Here is a 26,201-nt window from a genome sequence, read left to right on the forward strand (position 1 = left end):
CGCCCTCTCATTTCAGCTTCAAGGAGCGATTGGAGGATGGATCGTAATCGGTGACCCCCCCCCCCCCCCCCCCGTTACCTATCTCACGGAAATCACTTCAACCAAAACATCTTACGAGGGCTAAACTGTGTTTAATTATTGTAATACAGTAGGTCGTGGTAAGCGAAAACGCTTCTCCGCTGTGACAACGTCAAGCCAAAACAAGCCGCAACCGGCCACAGTCGCCAGTCGCTGCAGCTCCTGCGCGCATTTGTTGATGTGTGCGCTCTCTCACGTGTATTCACTCACATCAGCTGGCGCTTTCGTGTGCGTTGCACTGTCATTCCTCGTGAGTTTTCTTGCGTCTTTCCTTATCTCTTGCTCGATTAATCAATTCGCTCAGTGTTGCACTGTTGATTCGATATTTTAATTGAAGTTACGTCGATGCAGAGCTTCTTCGCAGCGGCGTTGGTTGCGGTCGTTTCACGAACGTTTGCGAGCGCGTTTCTTTCCTATTGGATAAATTGTTTGAGAAAACAGTGCGATGTTACTTAGTTGTTTACGTATAATTTAGCTTTTTTTTTTTTTTTCCTGTCGCAAGCACACACGTAATCGCAATCACACACTTCTTCCTGTTGATTGAGACTGGTCAGACTTGCGTTAAATAAGCGCGTACCTGACCAAAGCTTTCATTCTCTTTTAATGGATGTAGGACTACTAGTTACCTGGATCAGCTATGGCCAGTGGCAGTGGAGAGCCCCAGAATGACGGGCCATTGCCAACCTGTGTCATTGTGCTGGGGATGGCAGGATCTGGCAAAACGACGTGGGTACAGGTACGCGATACTTAGTATCACTTTTGTTGTCATTACGGCTATTGCTTTTAAAATTTTGCTGTTCTTTTCACTGGTACATTTTTATGGGAGGAAAGTCTATCCAGGGTCCATTGACACGAGTAATCGCGTTTCTGTCTGTAATCCTCGTTCATGTGCTGAGGATCAATCACTTGTGAATCATTTCAGATCACTCGCCTATTCATTCTATTAATTACAAACCCCACCTGGTTTCATTACGATATGTCACCTTTAATAAGGCACAAGCGTCAGGATCTCCTACCTGCTAGATTTCTGAGGTACTGCTAGCTTGCATGGACAGCCCTGTGTGGATGGAGGTATGAACCATGTACCCAGAAACCCCGCAAATCATATTTTGCTTTTCTTTTCTACCCCTATGCGGTGCACCGCTCCTATGCTCTAGCCAGGAGTGGTGTGGTCTGTAAAGCATTGGGCAGATAGCACAAGGTTTTCTTCGATTTAGAAGTAGAATTGGAAGTAACCAAGGAGGCCTAGGGTGCACTTCCAAGGCTGACTTATAGGCTGTTTTGCAAATTGTGCTGTGATCTTGCTGAACCTATTGCAGCGGTTAACAGCTCATCTGCATACTGTGAAAAGACCGCCGTACGTTGTGAACCTGGACCCAGCCTGCAGTCGTGTTCCATACCCTGCCAATGTGGGTGCGTACATTGGTTTCAGAGTTCTTGTTTATGTAGCAAACAACATGCAGTGTAGGTACGCAAGGTACTGCTATAATGGCAAACTAGAGGTAGTTCATCTAGGACCCAAGCCACTTGTCCTGTCACTGTTTATGTGCTACTGTCATCTTTATTTGTTTTGATATTTGCCAACTCTCTGAGCACTAGGCTCTCCGGCAGCTTCTGTGCCCCAGATGCCAAGTTTTTGCCTTACAAGTGTATAAGGCCTGTTTCATGCTAGTACTGCTACTACTACTATTAAGTGGAATCCTAGGTCACATAAGAAATCTCGCTCAAAATAACAGCGTGTTTAGCTTGGCGACCTGTATCTATCTTTCCGGTCAACGGAGCCAGTATCTGATAACACCAGAGGCAGGGAGTGGGCTTCTCAGAGAAGCAGGGTGCTGCACATGCGCTCACTGTGCACTAAGTAAATGCCTGCCCTCGATTAAACCTGTGGGATTCGCTGTTGCGCAGCTTTGCCCTAAAATAAGACTGAGTATTCTTTAATATTTTTCATTGATGCGCAACATGTATACCTCATCTTTTCTTCTCACACATAAAATTCTACTTTTCATTTGCAGATATCAGGGACACTGTGAAGTACAAGGAAGTCATGAAACAGTATCCTTTAACTTTACATGATACCACGCCTGTATGGTTGTATGTGAGCGGAGCAGTGCCCATGAAGGAAAATGTGATGCACATCTTAAAGGGCCCCTAGACCACTTCTGATAATTTTTTTAACGTTTAAGTTTAAAGCACTCATTGAGTTCAGAATGCCATCAAGATGAACAATGCCAAACGCGGCAGCGCTGCAAACCGTGGGTGCGCCACAAATTCCAAGAAACAATTCCTTCTCCTCTTTAGGCATTTCGCTAATCCTCAGTCTTGGCCCTTACGTCAACATTCACGTCTGGTTGTCATCCACAAAAAGAACCTGTTCGTCTGCTCGCAGGTACGCACGCTTTCCGCTCTTTTTCTTTGCACGGTGAGAAGCACTCAGCCAGGAGGAGAGACGAGCCGATGAACGAAGCATAGTGAAGGAAAGAGCGAAGCAAGCGAGGGACGCTGTTGGATCATCAAACACGTGTAGCTCCGCTATTATGGCATGGTTTTGAAAAAACGCCAGGCCTGCGCTGAAACCGCAGCACAGTCACAGCGAAAGCTGGAAGAGCGGCGTTTCTAGAGCCCGTTAAGCTCTCTTGGGGCTACTATACAAGTACACTAGAAAGGTACCCACTACGCCATAAATCACAATTTTTGTGAAGTTGGGAATCACCTACTAAGCCATTATTCGTCATTCCGCGGAGAAGCGAGGCACCAGCTACACGTCTGTAAGGCATTATGTGCACTTTGTTGACGCGACGACTGATGACGATGAAGAATTATGGCTCAGCCCTTTGTAATGGGTTGGAATCTTTAAACGGGCCACCAGTTATGTAATTTGCATTGGGTGACGCCCGGTCGCTATTTCCCTCTCCCGTCATGCTGTATAACATACATTGACGTGGGAGAGAGATGGGGGGGGGGGGGGAGAACTTTACTGAGACCCCGAGGAAATGGATCATGCGCTTATGGGCTTCCTTGGCAACCAATTGGCACGGTTTTCACGGCTATGTGTTTCTTGAAGACTCGTGTACAACTGCAACACCACAACTAAATTTCGACCTCTGGGTGGTTTAGGGGCCCTTTAAGTGCCACAAATATTTCTTTGCTCTTTTGCTATATTTGTTGTTCATGTCACATTGTACATGTACGTATTTTAAAATTGATTTTGCCCTGACAGCTTTTTTTTTAGAAGGGTAGATTGCTGGGCAAGTGGGTAATTTGTTGCCAAATTACAAAAAGAAAGAACACTAAAGGACGAGCTACAAAAGGCAAGAAGGTGTCTTGCACTCCGATGTTACGTTTTTAGTTCTGTTTAAAGACAATACGGCACATGAGCTTTCAAAAGCTTTTTTTGTCCAGAATGCCCAAGCCTCCAGTGTGTCCAAAATGCCCAAGCCTCCAGCTTTTGTCCAAAATAACCAAGCCTCCAGTTGCACTGCACAAGCCAGAAATAGGTTGTCCAATCTTGAGTAACTTTACAACTTGTGGGATGCATAGGTTTTTTTTTAAATTTGGGGTCCTCTATTTTTTTTGCCTTGTCTCTCATCTTTCAAAAAATTAAGTAGTGTTCATGTTGTCACCTTCTTGTCCCTTGTTGCTTGTTTTTAGCTCTTTATTTAGCAGCTTTTATCCTTTTAATTTTATTGTGGATGTCATGTGTTGCATGTTGCGTGTATTGCATATTTATGCCTATATTTCTGTGAACTGTATCTGCGACCGTTGTCCAGAAGAAAGTTGAAACACAATCCTTATTCACACAAGTATACATGAATGTGCTCAATTTTGCTCAACACACTGGGCTTCCTTATAGCTTGTGTAGATTACTTGAGTGTTTGGAAGGCATTTCTATGTGTGCAAGGCTTTTTGTGTAGTTAAGAGACTTGCAGTTTCTTTGCTTCCTTAGCTGTTGTGTTTACAGGTATGGCTTAGGTCCCAATGGTGCCATTGTCACATCACTCAACCTTTTCTCCACTCGTTTCTACCAGGTAAGTTTTCAGATAGCTTCTTAGGATGTGGTACTTCCCTTTCATTATTTTCATTCTCCAAACAAGGCACAAGTTCACAGTTTGCTGGAGGCTTCGAACTGCATTGAGTTTGTCGAACAAAGGTGGTCAGTAGAGTCGATGTTTGGACAATACACTTGCCCTGAAGAAGAAAAGTACTGTCGAAACGTTGGCTCCGGCAACATACCTTGTTCGATAACTTCTCGTTTGTTTTATTATGCAAGAGCCTTTATAGTTAATTAATACAGTGAGAGTGTGTTTACTCACATTGAATGAGTCTTTGCGTAAGTGTAAGTTGCATATGAGCAAACTGTTCCAGTGTGTAGGCACAATTAGTTGTGCGTTACAACTTCTCAGAAGCGCAGCAGCCAGGTGGACGACAAATCCAGCATAGCCACGCTGCATGGCTAGAAACAGTGACTATGTGGTCAAGATGCAGTCGGCTTGGCTGCAATACACGTGGCCAAGATGCATTGTTGTGCTTCACTCAGTTGTCTTGCACACGAATGGGCAACTTTCCGTATTCTGTTGCCGACAGGCATTGTGCACATGCAGCTCTAGTTTCCTTACCGCGCATCTGTGTGCAAATTTTTACAATACATCTGTCCGAGTGGCGTGGATTGCAAATGCTACATTGTCTGGGAACAACACATTTTTCATTATGCCATGATTCCTGTGTGCGTTGCGAGTAACTTCTTGCCTGCAGCCATGTAAATTTATTACTGTTGAGTCAAAGCGCATGGTGCCAAAATAGCAATTACGAAGTAAGCACAGGGCAGAGTTTAGGTGCTGTCTAAATTCACTGTGGGTTCTTTACATGGTTCTTTGCTGCCCCACAGGTTATGCAGCTCATACACAAAAGGAGATCCGAGCTCGAGTAAGTCACAAGCCCCTCTTGTTTTAGCAGATGGCTTGCGGTACCAGTTTAAGCAAATTCTTCAATCACATGCAACCTCATTGCTTGCAGGTATGTCATTTTTGACACACCAGGGCAGATCGAAGTCTTCACCTGGTCTGCGTCTGGAAACATCATCACGGAAACTCTGGTTCGTGAAGGCTAACTTGTGGTCCTTGTTTGCATTTGAGTTGATATAGCACACGCAGAAATATTCAAACACAAAGAAAACCAGGGACAATACACCTGTTCTATGTGTTCAGAATAAAGGTTCAATGGGTGACAGGTAATGAAGTGATTAAGAGGGGCCAAACAAGGGGGGGTGCTGGAGTTAACATTTCGGCAAAGCAACTTGCTCTGAAGAAAACTCCCCCTGCTAAAAATCTTGGCTCCAGCAAAATTTCTTTTATTAATCAGTTCTGTGTGTTTTTCTTCTATGCTTCACTTTCAGTAACTTTAAAGATTGAGTAGTACCAAGTGCACTTGCACAACAAAAGACGCCAAGAAAGAACAGAGATGCAGTGTGTGAATGAATTGTTCCAACTAGCCCAAATCGCAACCCTCTTGAGTTTATCATATTCAAAGATTGACATAAGAACATTCGCCAGTAGACAACTTCTAGGCAGCCTAATTATTCTTATTTTTTTCCACAAGCAGGATCTCTTGTGTCGCTCATTCATTTATTTTGTACCCTTCCATGACTTACCTGGTGTTCTCCAACACGTGATAACATCGTTGCTTGCTGCCATTTCGTTCCAGGCATCTGAATTTCCCACCGTGGTTGTGTACGTGATGGACATGGTCCGCAGCACGAACCCGGTCACATTCATGTCCAACATGCTTTACGCATGCAGTATTCTCTACAGGACAAAGCTGCCCTTTATTATTGCCATGAACAAGGTGAGCTGCTTTATGATCACCTACCAATTGCAGGCAACTGCGTTTCTGAAGGGTAAATGCCCACGGATGTGGCCCTGTTTGTGGGTGCATCACGGAAAATTTCTCAGTAATGGCCTTGAAATCTGGGGATTTGGAATCACATCCCTAGTTGGCATGGAAGAGCCGGATTCATATTCTTTTTGGTCTAGATGAAAAGCTGGTGCAGAGTGCACAAACGTGATGGTACTTCACTGCATGTTACATGATGTTGCAAACATTTCGAACCATTTATTAGGTTAAAAATGATAAGAGAGGGACGTGGGAACCTTTATTTATGTGTAGCTTTTTTCGTGCACTGCAGGAAGCTGCATTTTATTGCCTTAAATGTGACAAATCGGGGCTGCTATTTTGTAGCGATGCCTTTTTCGGCACTGATGCTTTTTCGTTCTCTTCACGCTTGGTCATTGGTTAGAGTGACAGGCGGACTGTCACTCTGACCAATGACGAAGCCTGAAGAGAATGAAAAGACACTAGCATCGCGAAAGGCATCGCTACGAAGTCCCAGATTTGTGAAAGCCTGCAAGGTGTAGGAATGTTCATTAAAGGGAGAAGCAGTCGTCCTCTCATTTGCAGCACGAAGCTAAAGAAACCACGAATGCAGATTAACTGACGCTGATCTGCTTACCTCCTGGCTAGCTCAGATGTAAGAGTAAACGTCCAGGAAAGTCTTCAGTCTTGGGTTTGAATCGTTGATGGGGATGACATTTTCATCAGCTAGGAAGCTCTGAGAAATATGTAGCTATTCTTGGTAGCTTCGTGCTACAAATACATGGATCACAACATTCATCCTTCCGTTTTATTGCTTCATACAGGCCATTCACTGTTGTAGTCAAATCAACAGAGGAAATGGTGAACAGAAAGAAAAAAAAAAGGCGTTGTCAAGTCATCAGTTAATTTATTTTGTTTGTTTCATCAGTAATTGGTTGGAGTGATGTCGACAAAAGTATTTTTCTTCCTGCGATTGATTTGTCCTTCAGCGTGTTTTAAATGCGAATGCATTTCTTAGTCGGCGGTTGTCCTGCGTCCCTGGCCGGCATGCGCACAGTTATCTCTCCGCGCGCGCTCCTCCTCGCCCCTAGCAACAGCTGCGCTGCGCCTAGCAACCGGAGCAGGTGGTGAGCGGCGGAGGGTAAGGAAGAGGAGGAGCACGCGGGCGTGTGATGGCGCTCACATCGCGGAGCAGCGGAGGGTAAGGGAGAGGAGGAGTGTACTCGGTGAGGGCGCTCGCATCGCGGAGCTCGCTCGGCGGAGAGAGAGCTCGGGCGCTCCTCCTGTCTGCGCTCAGACCTATACATATCGTGCAGGGAGCGCGCGCTTTGGTGTCTTGATAGCGATGGAAGTCGGTGAAGTCTAATCTCTCGCGGCAATGATACCACTAGGACAAAGTGTAACACAATGCAACTCGAGCATTACGTCTCTACGTGCACACTCTCGTCTCTCTTCATTAATTAATCGCACACTCATCTGGTGCACCCAAATGCATTCGCATTTCTTCACGATCCCCTTCAGGGAGGTGCGGCTTTTTGATTAATGCTCCCTGCGTCTCATACAGGTTGATGTGGTGGACCACCAGTTTGCAGTGCAGTGGATGCAAGACTTCGAGGTCTTTCAGGATGCGCTTCAGGGCGAGACGTCGCACGTCTCCAACCTCAGTCGTTCGCTCAGCTACGTGCTCGACGAGTTTTATGCCAACCTGAACGCCGTCGGCGTGTCCGCTGTGACGGGAAAAGGTGTGCTCGAGTTCATCGAGGCCCTGCAGAAAGCTCGTCACGAATACGACACGTGAGTAGCTGCAGTTGTGAGTTCGACTGCTGTCTCGAGGGCAGTGGGAACAAATCGCTAGTGAAATCGTACGAAATAGTGTGCGCTGCTCTTTGGATATAGTACTATCTGTGTCAAATGAAACCCGAACAGCGGCAAGCCTTCGCAGTGGTACAGTGCGTGCCGTCCAGTTATCACCATGGACGGGCACGTATGTGCAGTGCGGCCAAACCGGATGTGCACGCCTGTCAGTGGTGATGACAGGATGGCGCGCACTGTACCGTTGCGAAGGCTTGCCGCTGTTCGGGTTTCATTTGACGCAGATAGTACAGTAATGGGAAGCCTTAGGAATACCACAGGTCAGCAAATCAAATGGTCACTCAGTTGCATTAGTGGTCAAGCACACTCGCACTCCTACTGAAGCCCATTCTTGTTCGTCAACAATCCGTAGCCTTCATTGTTGCTTCCATACATAGATAACAGCACTCGCTCACATATGTCCACTTTGTCACTAACACTGAAATGAGTACGTACTCATTGAGGTCGGTGAACCAGCGAGTGAGCGCCTTTGCGTACCCAGACCTCTATGCCCTGCTTGCATTCTTTTTTATGCTCCTTTCTTCTCATTTACACATCTGTTGCCACCTTTCTGGTGATAGAATAAGTATAGTAGGCCTGCATCATGCCAGAGTGAAATTAAAATTTAATAAAGTTTTCTATGTTTCTTGGTATGGTATTAGCTAAAGAGAGTGGATAGCTTCTAACCCTTTCACTAGCGGGTGGTTTTTTTTTTTTTTTTTTTGGCACTGCTACACACTCCCTGCCATTTTTTTTTTCTTTTTGCATGTTATGTGGAAATTTTCTGTTAGCAATGCAGTAGGATGCTCTTCAGGACATGGAAACATTTTTATTGGTGATTATCTCATCAAATAAAAAGTAGCACTCATTACAAGGAAATTAACGATTACAAGAAAATTACAAGCAATGAAGTAATGAACAAAATAATATACTTAGCCATTAACTCAGAGTGGCTGAGCCACTAATTATCCATTTTATTCAGTGTCTAAATTCATCAAGAGCTCCTAAATTTCTTCTTCTGTCGAATAGCGTGCTTTCTAGTTCACAAATTACTTCTAAATTCTTTCATATATAGATTTCATATATATGCAGGGTGCACTTTGTCAAGCAGAAGTTTTGATAAAGCAGACATAATTTTTTTTTTTCAAGAATCTCTGAAGAAAACTGTACAGCTTTGTTAAAATACCTGCTTCCACCGATCACTAGAATGTGATATGTTCTTTAAAGGCACCCAATTCCTAGAAATTCTTCTGGTCACCTGGAAGAAGAATTTATTCCTCACATCTTTACTAATAAAGGAGTAAGTGGTGGTGTCTTACTTAAGCCTTTTCACTATTTTTTGCAGTGTTTATCGACCAGAGTATGAGCAGCTAAAGAAGAAAAAGGTGAGTGATTCTGACCGTTTTTTCCAGAAGTTTTAAAGCTTCTGTCATGGGGGGGTCAAAATCCTTGATATTTCCTTGAATTTTATACAAAGTTTTATCAATTTTGTGGCCGTTCAATTCTTTCCATCTGCTATATGTCTATAATATCTCACAGCCTATATATAGTTGAGCTAGTGTTTTAAGGGGAGACGCGGGTAAGCGGCGGTTTCATCCATGGACATAGTCGTACAGCCTACAGGATCACTTCAGCTGTAGGCATAGTTCCTATCCAACATCAAGAGTTTTACTTGTTCAGCATTACAAACGAGTGACACGACAGTCGCCACTTGTATGCAATTCTGAAAACTGTGTGCATCTTGAATGAGTACTTATTTTTCCAAAGCAGGAGAACTTTTATAGTTGAGAATATGTGGCATTGCACAGGTGATTTTGAAACATGCTCTCATGCGTCATCATGAAGACCCAGAGCACTTGTCTACTGCATGCTTCGCATGTTGTACTGACGTTGAGGCTCCCCCTCTGCGCTTTTAGGAAGACGCGTCAGTGGCCGACCAGCAGAAGCAGCTGGAACGGTTAAGGCTGGATGTTGCTGAAGGAGACAGTGTTCCTCTCACAGGTGAGTTTAAAGGAGCACTGACATCAAATTTCAAAGTCGAGATGTGCCCTTCATTCGATTGCTCGGTATGCATAGGTATCCTTGGCCAAATTTGAACGGCGTCCGTCGTGTGGAAGTAATTTTATTTCGAGGGCAAACAGCGTACGAAAGCTCAACGGAAGATTGATCACGCTGCGACATCGACACTAGTGCTACGTAACAAGTGTGATACATTCCGGAAATACCATCCTGAGTGACGATACGCTAGTAACAATGACGTCGATGATCTGAGTGTACTTATTGTGCCGCCGACGCCAGGCGACGCTCTCACTGGCTCTCACTCCCAGCCAGTGGATCGCCTTGCTGTCCCGATCCGTGCCTGCGATTCATCTTGTCGTATCGACTGATTTGTCGTGTGATCCTCAGCGCGAGTGCAATCAATCGGAGCGACTACGTGCCAGCATGTCGGGGAACCGCTGCGTAGTACGGACCTGCTCGTCGAGGTGTGGAAAAAGCGGAAAGTGCGTGACGTTTCATTGCACGTACGGTAAACGCCAACACGACCACGAGCTATCAAAGTGGAGCTGCCTATAGATAAATATCATCGCTAACAAGTAACACGTACGTAGCGTTATTAGTGAATGTTAGTTCGTCCGTGGACTTCCTTGCGCTAGCGTAATACCGGGTTACTGCAGCCGTAACCGTGAGAGGCCGGATAGGTGGGGCCATCTGGCGGCGGAATGAAGAACCTGGCAAGCACAGAATTGTTATTGTAGAAACCTGTCGTATTTTATTTCTCCGCTGGTGTGCATTCGCTATGCCGATGTTCCATAGACCCCTTTGCGTATACCGGAATGCTGCGCACGCTAAAATTATCTGATATAGCTAATTGAGACACACCAGCGAGTATGGCCCAAGCGTGCGTCCCCGGGCACCTCCTCGTTGCTGCTTGGAACGGCGTCCATTTTTGAATCGCTGTTTTGCAAAGGGTCGAAGCGAAAATGATTCGCGACGTCGCGTATCGCGGTGATTCTAAGTTCCAGAATGCCGTCTTCAACACTAATCGATACTTTTGACGGCGACGATGGCGATGCTGATGACAAGGCATGACTGAACGTGCACGTTTAGCAGACGAAATTTTAGCTGAGCAGCTGATCCTCGCGTCACTCCTTTCTGTGGACAAGTGGTAAACTGGGGCGCGGTCTGGGATTGACCGCGAGGGAGCGCTGCCAGCGCTATGAAATGGCGGGCTTGCAGGCTGCTTTGAATCGTGCTAAATACCAATGATCTAAATCAATAAAACAGATAGTTATTCGTCCCTCAGTTGCATTTTGGGTCTCGAATCGCTACTAGGGGGTCGATAACTACTCCTGGATGCAGAAATCTTGACATGCGTAAATTTGATGTCAGTGCTCCTTTAAGGGGTACCCCGGCATATTTTTTACCGTACTAGGATATTGCAGTTTTCAAATAGTATTGACAGTCCTGTAACAGCTAGAGTAGTTCAGTTTGCTTAGAGACTTGTGAATAATTTTAAAACCAAAAAAGGATGTGTCGAAACTGATATGGTTAGATGCTTCGTGCAGTGATATCACATGCCCCGCTGCAGTGTATACATAGTACACGATTTTAGCTCTAGAATATAGAAGTTGGCGATGTGCTACACTGGATTGAGCTGTGCCAGCGTTTCAGAATTTGATGATGACTACAAGTATTTCAGCGACTGTTTGAGAACGGAAGGATCGCCGTTAGCTTTTGACCCACTGCCGTGCGAAGCGAGGTAGGAAAACTGTAGGATACAAATGTTACGAACGCAGGGTGGCCCACATTTAAAGGCACAATTCTGGAATTGGGTATAAATTTTTAAAAGTCATTTTCAGAAAGACTAGATGACTTGCAGCTGTGTCGTATGGCACATATCATCATAGCACTGAAGACTACAATGTTGAAAATTTTGATGAGGTCAGTGAACGTTACAAAATCACCGGAGTACCCCTTAAGTCGGTAAACATTCCAGATTAATTCTTGGGTTTTTGAGCAGAACCAGAAAAGTGGTTTGTGCTGTGCATAGAAGCCTCATTTAAAAGGCATCATGAATGAATGGATCAATTGTTCTTGTCTGCACTTCAACTACTTCAGGCATAGTGCATGGAGGTGAAGAAAGCGTGGATGTGCAACCTGGATTGAGTGATGAGGAAGATTCTGAAGAGGAACACCCTATGGAGGATGAAGGTACTATGTGAAGATTTCGCTATTGCTGCAATCTCCTTTCCAAATCACTGCACGGAAAGAACGCTTACTGAGTGAGCTTCTTGAAAGGGTGAAGTTGTCTGAAGCAGTACAAAGGTGTTGATATGCCTGTAGCAAGAAGTGCTGTAAGGTCATTACACGAGACCAGTTACTTCAGTTGAAGATTTTCAACCAGGGCTAGGCTGAGCATGCAAGTGAAGTTCTTGCTGCCGAGATTAAACATCCATTCTTTTCCTTTTTTGCAGATGACGAAAAGGAAGAACTCGAGTCGTTCAAGAGCTTTCTTGAACGGGAGAAAACAAAGCGTGCAAAGAAGTACCAAGCACAAGCTGATGAAAATACATGACTGAGCGCAAGGACGACAAAGACAAGATGCTGAAATGTACAGTACATAAATAATTTTAATTTATCTCGGCCTGCCATGTTTCCTTGACACTGTATGCTAGTAGCTGTAAAGGTACTGCATTTTGTGCAGCTTTTTGGGCATTTCAAACAGGCAGGACATGAAGACGACGAGACAGCACCGTCTCGCCTTTTTTTTTTTTTTTTTTTTCACGTGCCTTCCTTTTTTTGCAGCGACACGCAAGATGTGTTCACACTGTTGGCATCATTGTGGGTTGCTAGCACTTGTAACACAGGTGCATATGTGTTTTTACTATGGGAGGGTTTGAGGGGGAAAAAAGAAAAATTCTAAAAATTGTTAAGATGTGGTAGATCCACAAAAGCTCAAAATCACGTAAATTGGCAGTTGATTAACTAAAATTCACCAGTCATTATTATTTTTTTCTTTTTGAAAAAGGTATCAAAAAGATACACGAACAAATTTCATTGGTGTAAAAAATTTTAAAGGGGAGACGCGGGTCTTGGAACGATCAAAAATGGTCAAAAAATCGATTTTTCGCAAAGCTTATTTTCGAGGCGTTTGTACTTCTGAGCACCTACTCTCAAATTGCTAACGCTAAATTCGGTCGGGAAACGTGATAAAATCGCCTTTCAAAGCACCCCGGCAGCACTAAAATGTCCCCAAAAGGACGAAATTTGTTCGAACTTCCCGCGCGCGCCATGAGCGTTGCAGCGGGCCGAGCGCCGCCATCTTGGGCTAGATTTGAAGCTGTTTTCTTTGTGCACATTTTGCGCCATCTCAAAATGGCGTCGCTCAAGCAGAACGGCCGCCGTCGCGGGTTTTCTGAAGGTCGTTTCCAGGCCACTGATTGGCTCTCACGCGGCGCGCTTTTCAAGCACGCCTTTCCGAGTCTCCCATTGGCTGGCGCGACCAACACGTCATCGACGTCATTTTTTTTTTTCTTTGTGTTGGGTTCTCCGCCGTGGCTGTCCGTTTGTGTGCGCCTGCTTTTGCGATCGTGCGTGTTTCTCGACGGATCGTGTTTCCACTTTGTGCCGGTAGTTTTTACACGCGATCGAGATGCCTGGAGACTCTCGTCTGAAACCATCGACGCAACAAGCTTTTGGACGCCGTAAAAAACGGGCTTGGAACAAGAAGGCGCCGGCTACAAGTGCACCGTCGGCAGCGGAGTTGGAGTCGCGGCCGGACCCTTTGGATCTGCCGGGAACTTCAACTGACGACACCGTGGGACCAAGTTCGACTAGCGAAACACTTCGGGTTGATGCCGCGTACTACTCAACGGCGAAGCAGGCGCAGCGAGTTGAGAGATCGGCGCAAACGAAGACTGTTCTGTCTGGAAAGTCGGCTACCCAGCGCAAGTTCGACCTTCTTGGAGTCAGCGCGGAGCGCCAGACCGGTGACGCCGGGACTGATTTTTTGCTCGTCGATATGAAAGTTTTGAATAACTTTTTTGCACAAGCGAAGTGCGACAAATGCGACGCAAAAAGTCTCAGCGTGAGGAAGGCAACGGACAAGGAGTACGGCCTTGCGGTAAAGCTTATTTTTTCTTGCAGCAATTGTGATTTCGCAGCACTGTGCCAGCAGTTGTGAGAGCCTGCTGGCACGGTGCTGTGAAGGGAAGACCCAGAACGCGAGTGAGAGTCTTCATTCAGTCATCTGGACCCAAACTTCAAAGAATGGGAACGCTTCGCTGGAAAGTGTGAAGCGAGCTGCCGCTGAGGCTGTTGCCATCTACAACCAAGGAAGAAGGGCAACCAACGAGTCCATTGCTGCAAGTTTGGGCTATGTTGCTGGGGATTGCCTTGTTCGACGAAGCCTAGAAAAAGACTCTGTGTTTACGCAAGGCAAATGCAACTCATCTGAAGAGCACCAACACAAAAAAGACTCTTGCAAGGCGACACAAAACGGGTGCAACTGAAGATTACAGTCCTGGACTACTTTGAAGGTATTCTCTCAAGCATAGCAACCTATTACCCAGGGTAACATGCTGCCTAACATCTAGAAGGTTCTTCCTAAAGACTGAAAAGACATATGAGCAGCCAGTCGCTTGAGCCTCATACCCCATGGCTTTTCCAGAACCCCCCAGCCGCTTGTCATGGTGGGGTTTTGATCATGCTTTACACATTGGAAAATTTTTTTAGATATGATTCCTTGGGTGGAACAAGACACTTTCTGTTTTGTTTTGAAGGGAAACAGATGGGGAACATGTGAATAAAATTTATGATTAAAGGTTCCTTTTAGAAATTTATACAGTGCGTGTCAAACTTCAAACGCGATTTTCTCAGCTTCACATTTTTTGCCAACTTGACCAGCCTTACGGATCTTTTCATTATGTTTCTGTAAGGTAATTTTGATAAATTTTATACCGTTGAATTCGTAAGAAATAGGACTGTGGAGCTATGCTATTTTTTTGTGGCTAAGATGAACACATGAAATTTTGTGAACAATAATGAGAGCTAGTTGCATTTCAAGATGACACAGTGTCAATACAATTGAAAGTTCTTATATGATGATATATCTCAGTGACAATATAAATAGTATAGCTCCACATGGCAGGTCTTTGGCTACAGCTGCATCTTAAACAGAACCTAAAAATACTGAGGGAAAGTGTCTTAATGACCCGTAAGAAATTACCTAATTAGATTTCACTTATGCTCTCACAATTTGATAACTAATTGAAGTACATGAAAACTAATTATATTTTTGAAAACAGGAGGAAGAAATACATATACACACCCAATTTCATTACAATATCTCCAATAATAAAACTTTTCGTTTCGAGACCAGTGTCTCCCCTTAATTAAAGTGAACGATAGAATGTTTCGTGAATTCAGTGATCAAGGTTGGGCAGTTGGCCAGGCCAGAGGCCTATTGCACGGAGGTGGTGAAAACAGCTTAAACGCAGACCTGTTCAAGTCCACAGAGAATCTGTCGCTGTTGCATTGCGGATTGTGGCGTCATAAAATGGGCATGATGCACCATAGCGGCTGCGGTACTGTTGCGGCCAGAGAACAACCACAAACTGGGTAAGCGTCGCCCCGACACGTAATCTCCTTGTCAGGTTAAAAGACCAGGGAGGTCTGAACGTTTAATGAATTGCTTTATTGTAGTTTGTAGGGCATATGCTCTTGCAAACAAATTTTTAGGGTGACGCCAGTTCTGAGAAGTTTGTTCCTGAAGCGCACTATGAAGTACATTGGTGTTCTAGTTTTGTACTTCAGTTTGATCTCGGCTGTGCTCAGATTCCATTGCAAGTGGATATGCCAGGAAAGCTTACGGTGTGTATTATAATACATAAGGGTATGTAATTAGTTAATTTTACTAACCATCACCTAGTGTGATTTTATCGTTTATACTCATCTGCAGCACCTGGCAGTTTACTTTTGAAATTTTCTTTTTTTTCATCAGAAACCTTATTTTTAAGTATTCCTGAAGCTGAGACAGCCGCCCACCTCAGGTGAAAAAAAGAACACTTAATCGCTGTTTCAAAACAATAAACGTTTATTCTTCCTTCTTCTTAAGCTCTTCACAGAAACATTTGGCATATGGTTCTTGCTTCGATGGGGCTTCATTATAAAAACTTGTGTTCTCACGGATACGTCTACACATCAGTACAGTCTGTAAAAGTATTTGCTATTGGAAATATGAAGCGGAAACTTGCTGCGTCTCTTCCACAGAATGAAGAATAATTCTCGGAAGTGACGTCAGACTTTGCTTTCTTTATTAAATGTGCTGGAATTTGTAGCGAAGGCAGTTTACAAAAAAGCATGCAACATATGTGCAAAGAAAGTTTATCTAATCACTTATACCATTATTAATGGTTATCCTTTAGATTTCTCTGCTTTTGATTTCTCTTCCCACTGTGCAGGTGTCATGGTCTTCTGCGAGAAGGCGTGAATGTCTTTCAGCTCTACAGCGAGGACAGTGTTGACCATCCTGAAATGAAAAAAAAAAAAAAAAAAAAAAACGCAATATGTTAACACTAGTGTACAGAGTAGAGTAACAAGCTCAACAGAAGGGAGAAAAAGGCACAATATTTCTGGGTGTTTGTAGGGACTTTAGCGGCTGTGCAGTTTCACCTGTTTGGTCCCCTATTATGGGTGCTATTCTGAATACTGTCAAATTCTGCCATATTAGGCAGTTCTAGAATAGGGTATGCAAAGTTTTGCATTAGCATTGGTTGCCACTGCGCATGCATCATATGCTAACCTGCTGGGTATGGACGTTATATTTAGAAAATAGCGTACATACCCAAGCAACTCAAATGCTACGAACCTTATTCTAAAGCTCTCTATTGTCAAATTCTGTAATGGTGGCATTTCAAGCCAATCAGAGGAGCTGTAGCAGACCTCTGGGCTCAGTCAGTCAGCCAACAAACTTTATTAAGGTCCAAAGGAACTACAAACTCGTAGTTGCGGGCCACGCCCACGTTGGGACCGGAAGACCATGGTCCTCCGCCCGTTCGCGGGCCCTTTGGACAGCCCTTAGTTGTTCCTGGGGATCGCCGCTTTTGAGGGCTTCCTCCCAGTCCTCTTGTTTATTAAAAGGCACATTTCGTAACGCAGAACATTTCCAGAGCATGTGTGCTAGCGAGCAATACTCTGCATTGCACTCGGGGCAATGTGGGTCGATGTCCGGAACAAAGTGGCTAAATTGACCTCTCGACGGGAATGATCCCGTCTGTAACATTCTGAGCGTAGAAGACTGGGGTCTAGTGAGCGTGGGGTGTGGGAGGGGGAATTTCCTGCGCCCAAGCTGATAGTGCTTAAAGGGACACTGAAGAGAAACAATGAATTGGTTTAGATTGATAAAGTGTGCTCGGAGAACTCTCGTGTAGTTTATTTCACCACCATAGGCTTATTATTATTATTAGAGGAGAAAACCAAGTTCAAAGTTTCATTTTTAAATTTCGCGCCGAACTTTGTAATTCATGACGTCATCATCATCAGCCTGTCTACGCCCACTGCAGAGCAAAGGCCTCTCCCATGTTCCGCCAATCAACCCGGTCCTGTGCTTTCCGCTGCCACGTTATACCTACAAACTTCTTAATCTCATCTACCCACCTAATTTTCTGTCCCCCCTCACGCGTTTGCCATCTCTTGGAATCCAGTCAGTTACCCTTAATGACCACTGGTTATCCTGCCGACGTGCTACGTGCCCGGCCCATCTCCATTTCATCTTCTTGATTTCAACTATGATATCCTTAACCCCCGTTTGTTCCCTGACCCACTCTGCTCTCTTCCTGTCTCTTAAGGTTACACCTATCATTTTCCTTTCCATCGCTCGCTGCGTCGTCCTCAATTTAAGTTGAACCCTCTTTGTAAGTTTCCAGGTTTCTGTTCCGTAGGTAAGTACCGGTAAGATGCAGCTGTTATATACCTTCCTCTTAAGGGATAGTGGTAGACTACCATTCATGATTTGATAATGCTTGCCGAATGAGCCCCATTCCATCCTTATTCTTCTAGTTATTTCACGCTCATGGTTCGGCTCCGCGGTTACTACCTGTCCTAAGTAGATGTACTCCTTTACAACTTCCAGTGTCTCGCCACCTATCGCAAAGCGTTGTTCTCTGCCAAGATTGTTCCACATTACTTTAGTTTTATGCATATTAATTTTCAGACCTACTCTTCTACTTTCCGTATCCAGTTCAGTAATCATGAGCTGTAATTCGTCTCCTGCGTTACTCATCAATGCAATGTCATCAGCGAATCGCAGGTTACTGAGATACTCTCCATTAACTCTTATCCCTAATTCTTCCCAATCTAGGGCCCTGAAAACCTCCTGTAAACACGCAGTGAATAGCATTGGAGAGATCGTGTCTCCCTGCCGTACGCCCTTCTTTATTGGGATTCTGTCGCTTTCTTTATGAAGGACTATAGTGGCTGTGGATGTGCTGTAGATTTCTTCCATTATGTTTATATAGGCTTCGTCGATGCCCTGATTCCGCAGTGCCGGCATGACTGCTGATGTCGTAATCTATGAAGGCTGTGTATAGGGGTCGGTTGTATTCCGCGCATTTCTCTATCACCTGATTGATAGTATGAATATGGTCTATTGTTGAGAAGCCTGTACGAAATCCTGCCTGGTCCCTTGGTTGATTGAACTCTAATGTCGTATTAATTCTGTTAGCAATTACTTTTGTGAATAGCTTGTAGACAACGGACAGTAAGCTGATGGGCCTGTAATTTTTCAGGTCCTTGACGTCCCCTTTCTTATGGATCAAAATGATGTTGGCATTCTTCCAACATTCTGGTATCTTCCCCGTCGAGAGACACTTCGTATACAGGGTGGCCAGTTTTTCTAACATAATCTCTCCACCGTCTTTCAACAGGTCTGATGTTACCTGATCCTCACCTGCGGTTTTGCCTCTTTGCATTCCCTTTCGGGCTTTCTTTACATCTCCTGTCAATACTGGTGGGACGTCAGATTCCTCTGGGGTATTACTGCTTCTTCTCTAAGAACGGAAAAAGCCTCAAAGCTACGAAGACAAAGCTGTGCATAGGCAAAAATCAGATGTATGCATTAAGGGACAAGGAAGGCAAGGTCACAACCAATATGGATAGAATAGTTGAGGTAGCAGAAGAGTTCTACAGAGATCTGTACAGCAGCCAAGACAGTCAGGATGATAACGTAAGAAGCAGTAATTCATGACGTAAAAGGTTTCAAATAGCATTTAACGTATTTTGGTGCCACTGGCTTGACGAAATTTCTACAAACTCGTTATGTGAAGTCTGTGGCCCCCTTAGAGGACAATGTACTTCGTTTTAACCGATTAGGAACTACGTAGGCCGCCGTCAAAAATATGTGACGTCACGGCAAATGGTGCGGGAATTCCAAGGTGGCGTCACCACCTGTATTTTCTTTTAGCGCGTTTTCTCACTTATTAAGCGTCTTCTCGCAGCAAGCGTGGTGTTTTTGGTATTGTGGAAGACTACTTTACTAATGCGAGAAAAATCGTTTTGCTCTTTAGTGTCCCTTTAACGATTTCGTGAAAAGAAAGCAATGGGTCGGAGTTGTGCTCACAACCCATACTGTCTAGTGCATCGGGACCATAGCGGAATGTGAGACCTCGCGCTTGGTCATGAACTAGCTCATTCGGGTTAGGTTTGCTGGGATGTACATTGTTTCCCATGTGCGCCGGGAACCATGCGATAGTATGCGAAACATCAGGTGGCCTGTGTCTGATTATGGCCGCCGCCTCTTTTGAAATTAAACCAGATCGAAAGAGCTGACAAAATTGTGAATTTGACAACATGGAGGACTTTGACAGTGTCCAAAATAGCACCCCAGGAATGCCAATGCCATCTGACTGAACTTCAAGGAAAACAAAACCCGCCAAGGTGATGTGGTGCCGAGCACAAGGTCATGGGTTACACATTACTTGCTGTGGTGGCCACATTTTGATGAATGCAAGAATGCCCGTGTTCTTAGATATACGAGCATGTTAAAGAATGCTAAGTGGTAAAAATTGAATTGGAGTAAGGGTGCAAATTGTGGTGTACTGCTTCAAGAATGTGTTTCACCAAGCTACACCTCGCCTCGCACACCAAGCAATTGAGGGTGCGGGGTGCATGGCTTGATTCCAAGCATTGTCCGTCCACAAAAGTCATATATGAAAACGTGCCAATGCCACGTTTGAGAGTAAGAACCATAAATGCGTCCTTTGTATGGCACAAATGTACATCCTATAGTATCCAAGGTACTTTATGTTCTGCCGCTGCTATTCGCAGAGTTACCACAAAAACGTTGTGAAACTTGGAACATGTCTGTTTACAGATACTAGTTGCCTTGTTTCTGAAAGAAGGCAGTGGCGTTCCAATTCTGTTCGATTCGGCTGTGTTTTAGCGAGTGCATGTTGCTACCGAAAAGAAATAGACAGAATGGAGACCAAAGTGACCCGGGATACTTTTAGGTGCAGAAACACTCAGAAATAACGGCTGCTACCACAAGCACTGGCTGTGCACTCCACAGAAACTAAGGTACCCATTTCATTGCAGCGCTTATTATATTCGTAACGAGAAAACTTTAAAAAAAAAGAAAAGAAAAAAAATCCCCATACCCGACCGTACCATCGAGTTTTCATAGCTGTTTACTCGTGTCGTGGATTGCTTCAGTAGTAGTCAGCAGCACTACATAACGTGCGTTTTATATCTGAATATGTGTGAACGTTAAAACAAGCTTCTAATAAGGCTAAATTTTAAAGCACTTACCTGTGTCTTTCCAAGAGCGCCTTTCCCTCGAACTTTGGAGAAACAATGATAGCGTTGAACTTGGCGCCGCATCCGTCCGAAATGTCTTCAATGTCCTGCAGCGCAGCACACGTAATTTATTTTCCCATTTTGAATAAAACCACGCGTATATATACACTTAAGCATCGCTACAAGTGTATTATTTCGCGACACTCGTAACTTCCTGCTTAGAATTTACTTGCACACTGAGGGGATACCACGCGCATTTTGTTCTCTGACTGCAGTTTGCGCGAGTGCGTGATATAATTTTACGTAACCAATATATCAGCCACGCTTCTCTTTCTGACTGGATGGCGCATAAATAGAACGCAGTAATCACACAGCACGGTTCATTCATCGATCACGTTGCGCAAAAGCATGCTGCTCAGCAGGCGCTCTCCCGAACCATCACTCACCACGTAAGTGGCTTCAAGCTCTTTTTGCAGTTTCTCCTGTATGTGTTCCTTCGTATAAACAGGCATTTTGTTTGTATAAAAAAGTAATGCTTATGCCGTCACGTTCACTTATGCGGAAGAGAAGTTGTGAAGGCGGCGGCTTTAGCACACGCTTGCGCGCCTTTTGCGGGAAGTCGATCAGCGCCCCCTGCTAGGTTCTTGAACCGCTTGAACTATCTGAACTCTGCGGCCTTGCTCCCTCATCACCACTCTATGACTCTATTGCCCTATTGCTCCTTCCAATCTCCTAATCGCTAATCGTTCGTCACATCGCGCGCAGCGTTGGCAGTACACGAAGAGCCTGGAGCGCATCCGTTATTATTATTCGCACTCGCTGTGCTTTAGTGTTCCGACGCGCTCCAAGACTCTCCTCGCCCGACGCTAGCCTCTACGCTGGCAAAAGTGGAAACCTTTGCCAACTGGACACTGCAGCGCTGCCAAGTGCCTACTTCGCATCGTCATCAAACAACACCCTCAACTTTGTGGACGTGTTGTCCAAGAAAGATCCAAGGATGTGCTTGTTTTCATCGGCAATACGGCGAAAGCGGCTGCGGCCGTAGGCTGCGGCCGCTGCGCCGCGTCTGCAGCGGAATGGTCGAGCTGGCGCTTTCTAAATAGCGCGTGCAGTGCTTCTAGAAGACTGATGACGTTCCAGGTTTCCTCTCGCGCAGGACGCAGGTGCCCACGGTACTGAGCTGTTCCTGTAGTGATAGTAAAGTCATGTCAGACTCGAAAGAGGGAGAAGCCATGGAGCCGGCATCGAGCGTGAACCCGGACAAGCTGTCGCACGCCCTGGCCGATGCCCTGACGAGAATATTTGGACACAAAGCTTATCGCAGCGGCCTGCAGAAGAAGGCGATCGAAGCGGTGGCGCAGTGCGGCCAAGACGTTTTCGTGTCCATGCCGACCGGAGCTGGCAAGTCGCTGTGCTTCCAACTACCTGCCGTGGTGACTCCGAAGGACAGCGTTACCGTGGTGGTGTCACCGCTCATCGCGCTCATGACGGATCAGCTGCAGAAACTCAAGAGCCTGAAGGTCCGCGCCGAGACCATCAACTCGACCATGAGCTCTCTGGAACGGCAGCGCGTTAGGCGAGACTTGACCAGCATGAGCCCGGAGACCCGGCTTCTGTACGTGACACCAGAGCAAGTGGCCAGCGAAAAGTTCCAGGCTGTCCTCAGCGCTCTTTACAAGATCGGCAAGCTGGCGCGCTTTGTAGTGGACGAGGCGCACTGCGTGTCCGAGTGGGGTCACGATTTCAGGCCGGATTACCTCAAACTCGGCAAAGTTCGCGACATGTTTCCCGACGTTCCCATGGTCGCCCTCACTGCCACAGCCTCTGCCAAGGTATTCGACGATATTCTGGTACAGCTGAGGCTCAGGCAACCCGTGGCCATATTCAAGACGTCTAGCTTCCGAGCTAACCTTTACTACGATGTCGAGTTCAAGGAGGCGCTTGACGAGCCCTTCGACAACTTGAAAAACTTTTCGATCCGTGCCCTCGGCGAAGGTTGGGAAGAAGAAGACCCAAAGAAGAGGGGAAGCGGCATAGTGTACTGCAGGACTCGGGACGCCTGTGAGGAAGTCAGCATGAAGCTCACGTCCCTTGGCATTCTCACAAAACCGTATCACGGAGGTATGAAGGCTGCAGAGCGAAAAGAGAACCAGGACGGATGGACCAAAGGGCAAGTGCCCATAATTGCTGCTACAGTAAGCTTTGGAATGGGTGTTGACCGTGCCATGGTAAGGTTTGTAGCGCACTGGTCAGTTCCGCAGTCTATTCCGGCTTACTATCAGGAATCTGGCAGGGCTGGTCGCGATGGAAGGCCGTCTTACTGCCGAATTTATTACTCCAGGAAAGACAGGAAATCCATTACCTACCTGCTGAAAAGAGACGAACAGGGGGCGAAGACAAAAAGGGCAAAGATTGTTGCAGAGATGGCCACCAAAGCATTTGAGAAGATGGCCAGCTACTGCGAAGGGATGACGTGTCGCCACACAGTGCTTTGCAGGGAATTTGGAGACGATCTGAAAGGCTGTGGAAAAAACTGTGATGCTTGTACAAAGCCAAAACAGCTAGAAGGTAGGCTTTCATCATTCCAGGCTACCCTGCTCACTGGAACAATTAGGAAGGAAAGCAGCAATGGTTTTGATAACGAACTTTATGGGGGTGGGAGGCACGGCCAGAAAATGGACACAGAGTGTTACGATGTGGACAGTGGGAGTGATGGTGAAAGCAGTGGCAAAGCAGCCGCTGCTCTTTCACAAGTCATTCAGGATGAATTTGAGAAACGTCGTGGATCGAAGTCTGAGCAGCCAAAGAAGAGAACTATTCCCAAGAACTGCTCTGTTCTAGAGCCCAAATGCTCTGCCATCAAAGAAGTTTCTGTCGAGATGCGGCAAGATTACCTAACAAAGTTGAAAGGGGAGATGGAGATGAATTTCGCTGCATACGAAACCTTCAACGATGAGCCGCAGCTGACCCCTCGAGAGATCAGAAACTGCGCCGCCGAGCATGAACTTCACGTGTTCAAAACGAAGAAAAACGTGCACCTGTACAGAAAGGAGCTGGTAGATTTGTTTGTAGCGCTAAGGGAAGCTACCCGAGCGGTCAAGCTTCACGACCTTCTTTTGAAGTGTCGTGAACCTAAGGATGAAACCAAAGAGAAGGCAAAGCCACCCGAGAGGTTGCACACCTTATTGGATTTCTTTTCGTCCGCCGAGAATGATGAGCGCTCGCCACCCGAGCCGAGCAAGAAAGACAGCGGTACCAACAAGTCGGTGCGGCACATTGAGAAGGCTGCCGCTGACGACTTGAAATCGGTGGACATGGAATGTTCAGATGATTCCTTGCTGAGTGAAAGCAGTGGTTTCCATGCTTCAAAGCTGGCCAAGCAGGCACAAAAAAGTTCACCGATCAGTAAAGGATCCAGCGGTGCTGCTTCACGAACACCGAGCAAGAAAAACAGCAGTACCAACAAGTCGGTGCGGGACATTGAGAAGGCTGCCGCTGACGACTTGAAATCGGTGGACATAGAATGTTCAGAAGATTCCTTGCTGAGTGAAAGCAGTGGTTTCCATGCTTCAAAGCTGGCCAATCAGGCACAAAAAAGTTCACCGATCAGCAAAGGATCCAGCGGTGCTGCTTCACGAACGCCAACTCCTCCAAACGTTAGTTCTAGCCCAAAGCAAGAGGATGAGGAGACATCAGCTTCGAAGATCCGGTATTTCTTCGAACGCTCCCCTACGAAAAAGAAGAGGAAATTAGACTTTGGCAAGGTAGAGGGTTCTCCTCGTCACAAGAAGACAGAGACGGACCCCGCGCAGGAGAATTCGGAATCGCACGATACGTCTGGGAACTCCGAAGTTGCAAGGGAGTCATCAAAGCATCATAGTAAGAAACACGGCGAAAGGGGCGACGGAGCGAGCTTGGAAAAGTCAAAAGAGTCTAGTCCGAAAAAGCAAAACATCAAAGAAGAACTGAACCAAGCCGCACGAAACATCAACAGGTGCCTCTACCCAAAGTACAAAGACAACAGGCTCTCGAAGGATCTGTTCAAGAAGATATGCAAGCTGCTGTCGCACAAGTTGGTTGCTGAACAGACTCTGAGCAAGAGGGCCGCTGCAAAGGCAGTTGACAAGCTGTTTGAAGGCAAGGATGTTGTGACTGAAAGCGATTTGGACGAGCTGTGCCTCTAAGGACCGCTCTGCACGGTGCAGCTTGTGCTCCAGTCTGGCTCTCTGCTCAAGCCAGTGAGAGCACAAATTTAATGGTTGTTGCTAACATTACACTCTGTTTCTTTGAGATCGAATTAACATTATGCAAGATCTGCTTTTGACAAGGTTTATTGCCATTTGGTCGTTATGGAGAATAGGCCTTTTTTTTTTTGCGTTTTCATTATACAAATGTGCATTGATCATTCACCTTTGAAGTAAGCTCGATGTTGTACAGTTTACTTGCAGTTCCTGGAAGCTAAAACTATGTTATGGCATTAAAGGGGTGTTAACGAATAAGTAGAATTTTCTTCAAGTACATGGTTCGAATCGAGTGTTCGAAGAACTATTTGGTTACAGGTCGCTGCAACTTGTTTGTTGATGTGGAGGCAGTTTGGTTAGAAAGTTTAATGTTATTGAAACCCTTTGTTTCAAGTGTGCTGTGTTCGATATGCATGTTAAAATGACCGAGCTAGTGCAGGAAGTTAAAATACAAATTGTTTCTTGCAAGGATATGCCCAAAAATTTTATGTTTAGTTTATCTTCAAGATTACGTATCTTAACGTTTAGAGTGAGATGCAGTTTACAGATGTTTGCAGTACACGTTATGCGTCCTTGAGGCTGATTGTTGACGTCTGTAATGGGGTGTTATACAGGTGAGTGCAGAGTGGTGCTTTTGGCGACGTTTTATGCAATGTCGACTTCGTTTAACTTTCGACCATATCTTTACTGGCCTCGGAACACTTTTCACTGTGCACCCATTGAGATGCTCGTTTCGTAAAAGTTCAAGCAGCAGCACGAAGTTGCATCTCGCTAGAGACAAGACAGGCAGAATGTTCACTTGGAAAACGACATCAACAGGCACATTGGTTGGCGAAAAAAATATTTTATTTGTATATAGGCATTCTCTTTCAGCAGGGTAAAAATGTGTAAAACAGGCTGCTGAGCAGGTATCACAACATTGCTACATTTTTTTTTGCCAAAAAAATTTTAAAATATGGACTAGCACATGCAAAGGCTTATTATGACATCGCAGTAAATGTTGGTAGTCCCCCGGTAAAAGTTACGGTGCCTTCTTGTAAAAGGTTTCATTCTGGTTAGTTTTATCCTGCGTTGGCTTTTCATGAAAAAAAAAGCACAAGCCAACATGGTATAGACCACTGCTGCTAGATGGAAAGCTGTTTGCTTTTTTTTTGTGCAATGCTGAAATTGTCTTAGTGTTGAAAACTTGCAGAAATAGGAACTGCACATTGTGATATGTGGATTGTGACAAGACAGTCTATGAGTGCTTTGTTGATTAATGATTTCAGCCTAAGCCCTTTTTTTTTGTATTTGTTGCTTTCCGATCTTTAGGAACCTGGGTGCTTTGGAGATGTCACAAAGCATGCGGAAACGCAATTTGCTGAATGAATA

The 26,201-nt window shown here is 45.4% G+C and overlaps 3 protein-coding genes across 3 annotated transcripts; 2 read left to right on the forward strand and 1 right to left on the reverse strand.

Annotated features, from left to right (window-relative positions):
- Positions 1-214: 214 nt before the first annotated feature.
- LOC119389960 (GPN-loop GTPase 1) lies at positions 215-12,431 on the forward strand. The gene is made up of 13 exons (XM_037657429.2): positions 215-328; positions 692-814; positions 1,398-1,491; positions 2,094-2,133; positions 4,040-4,106; positions 4,964-5,001; positions 5,092-5,170; positions 5,779-5,919; positions 7,511-7,740; positions 9,143-9,182; positions 9,714-9,798; positions 11,917-12,009; positions 12,273-12,431. Exons 2-13 carry the CDS (start codon positions 716-718, stop codon positions 12,371-12,373), a joined length of 1,107 nt encoding a protein of 368 aa, XP_037513357.1. The 5' UTR covers positions 215-328; positions 692-715; the 3' UTR covers positions 12,374-12,431.
- A 3,448-nt stretch (positions 12,432-15,879) lies between these two features.
- Positions 15,880-21,257, reverse strand: LOC119389963 (bolA-like protein 2). Its single transcript, XM_037657434.2, has 3 exons — positions 21,036-21,257; positions 20,602-20,696; positions 15,880-16,327 (listed from the first exon to the last, which is right to left on the reverse strand). Exons 1-3 carry the CDS (start codon positions 21,099-21,101, stop codon positions 16,213-16,215), a joined length of 276 nt encoding a protein of 91 aa, XP_037513362.1. The 5' UTR covers positions 21,102-21,257; the 3' UTR covers positions 15,880-16,212.
- A 73-nt stretch (positions 21,258-21,330) lies between these two features.
- On the forward strand, positions 21,331-24,855 carry LOC119389959 (ATP-dependent DNA helicase Q5). The gene has a single exon (XM_037657427.2). It carries the CDS (start codon positions 21,795-21,797, stop codon positions 24,771-24,773), a length of 2,979 nt encoding a protein of 992 aa, XP_037513355.1. The 5' UTR covers positions 21,331-21,794; the 3' UTR covers positions 24,774-24,855.
- Positions 24,856-26,201: the final 1,346 nt, after the last annotated feature.

The sequence above is a fragment of the Rhipicephalus sanguineus genome, chromosome 4 (genome assembly GCF_013339695.2).
Source record: "Rhipicephalus sanguineus isolate Rsan-2018 chromosome 4, BIME_Rsan_1.4, whole genome shotgun sequence".
NCBI classification, from domain to species: Eukaryota; Metazoa; Arthropoda; class Arachnida; order Ixodida; family Ixodidae; genus Rhipicephalus; species Rhipicephalus sanguineus.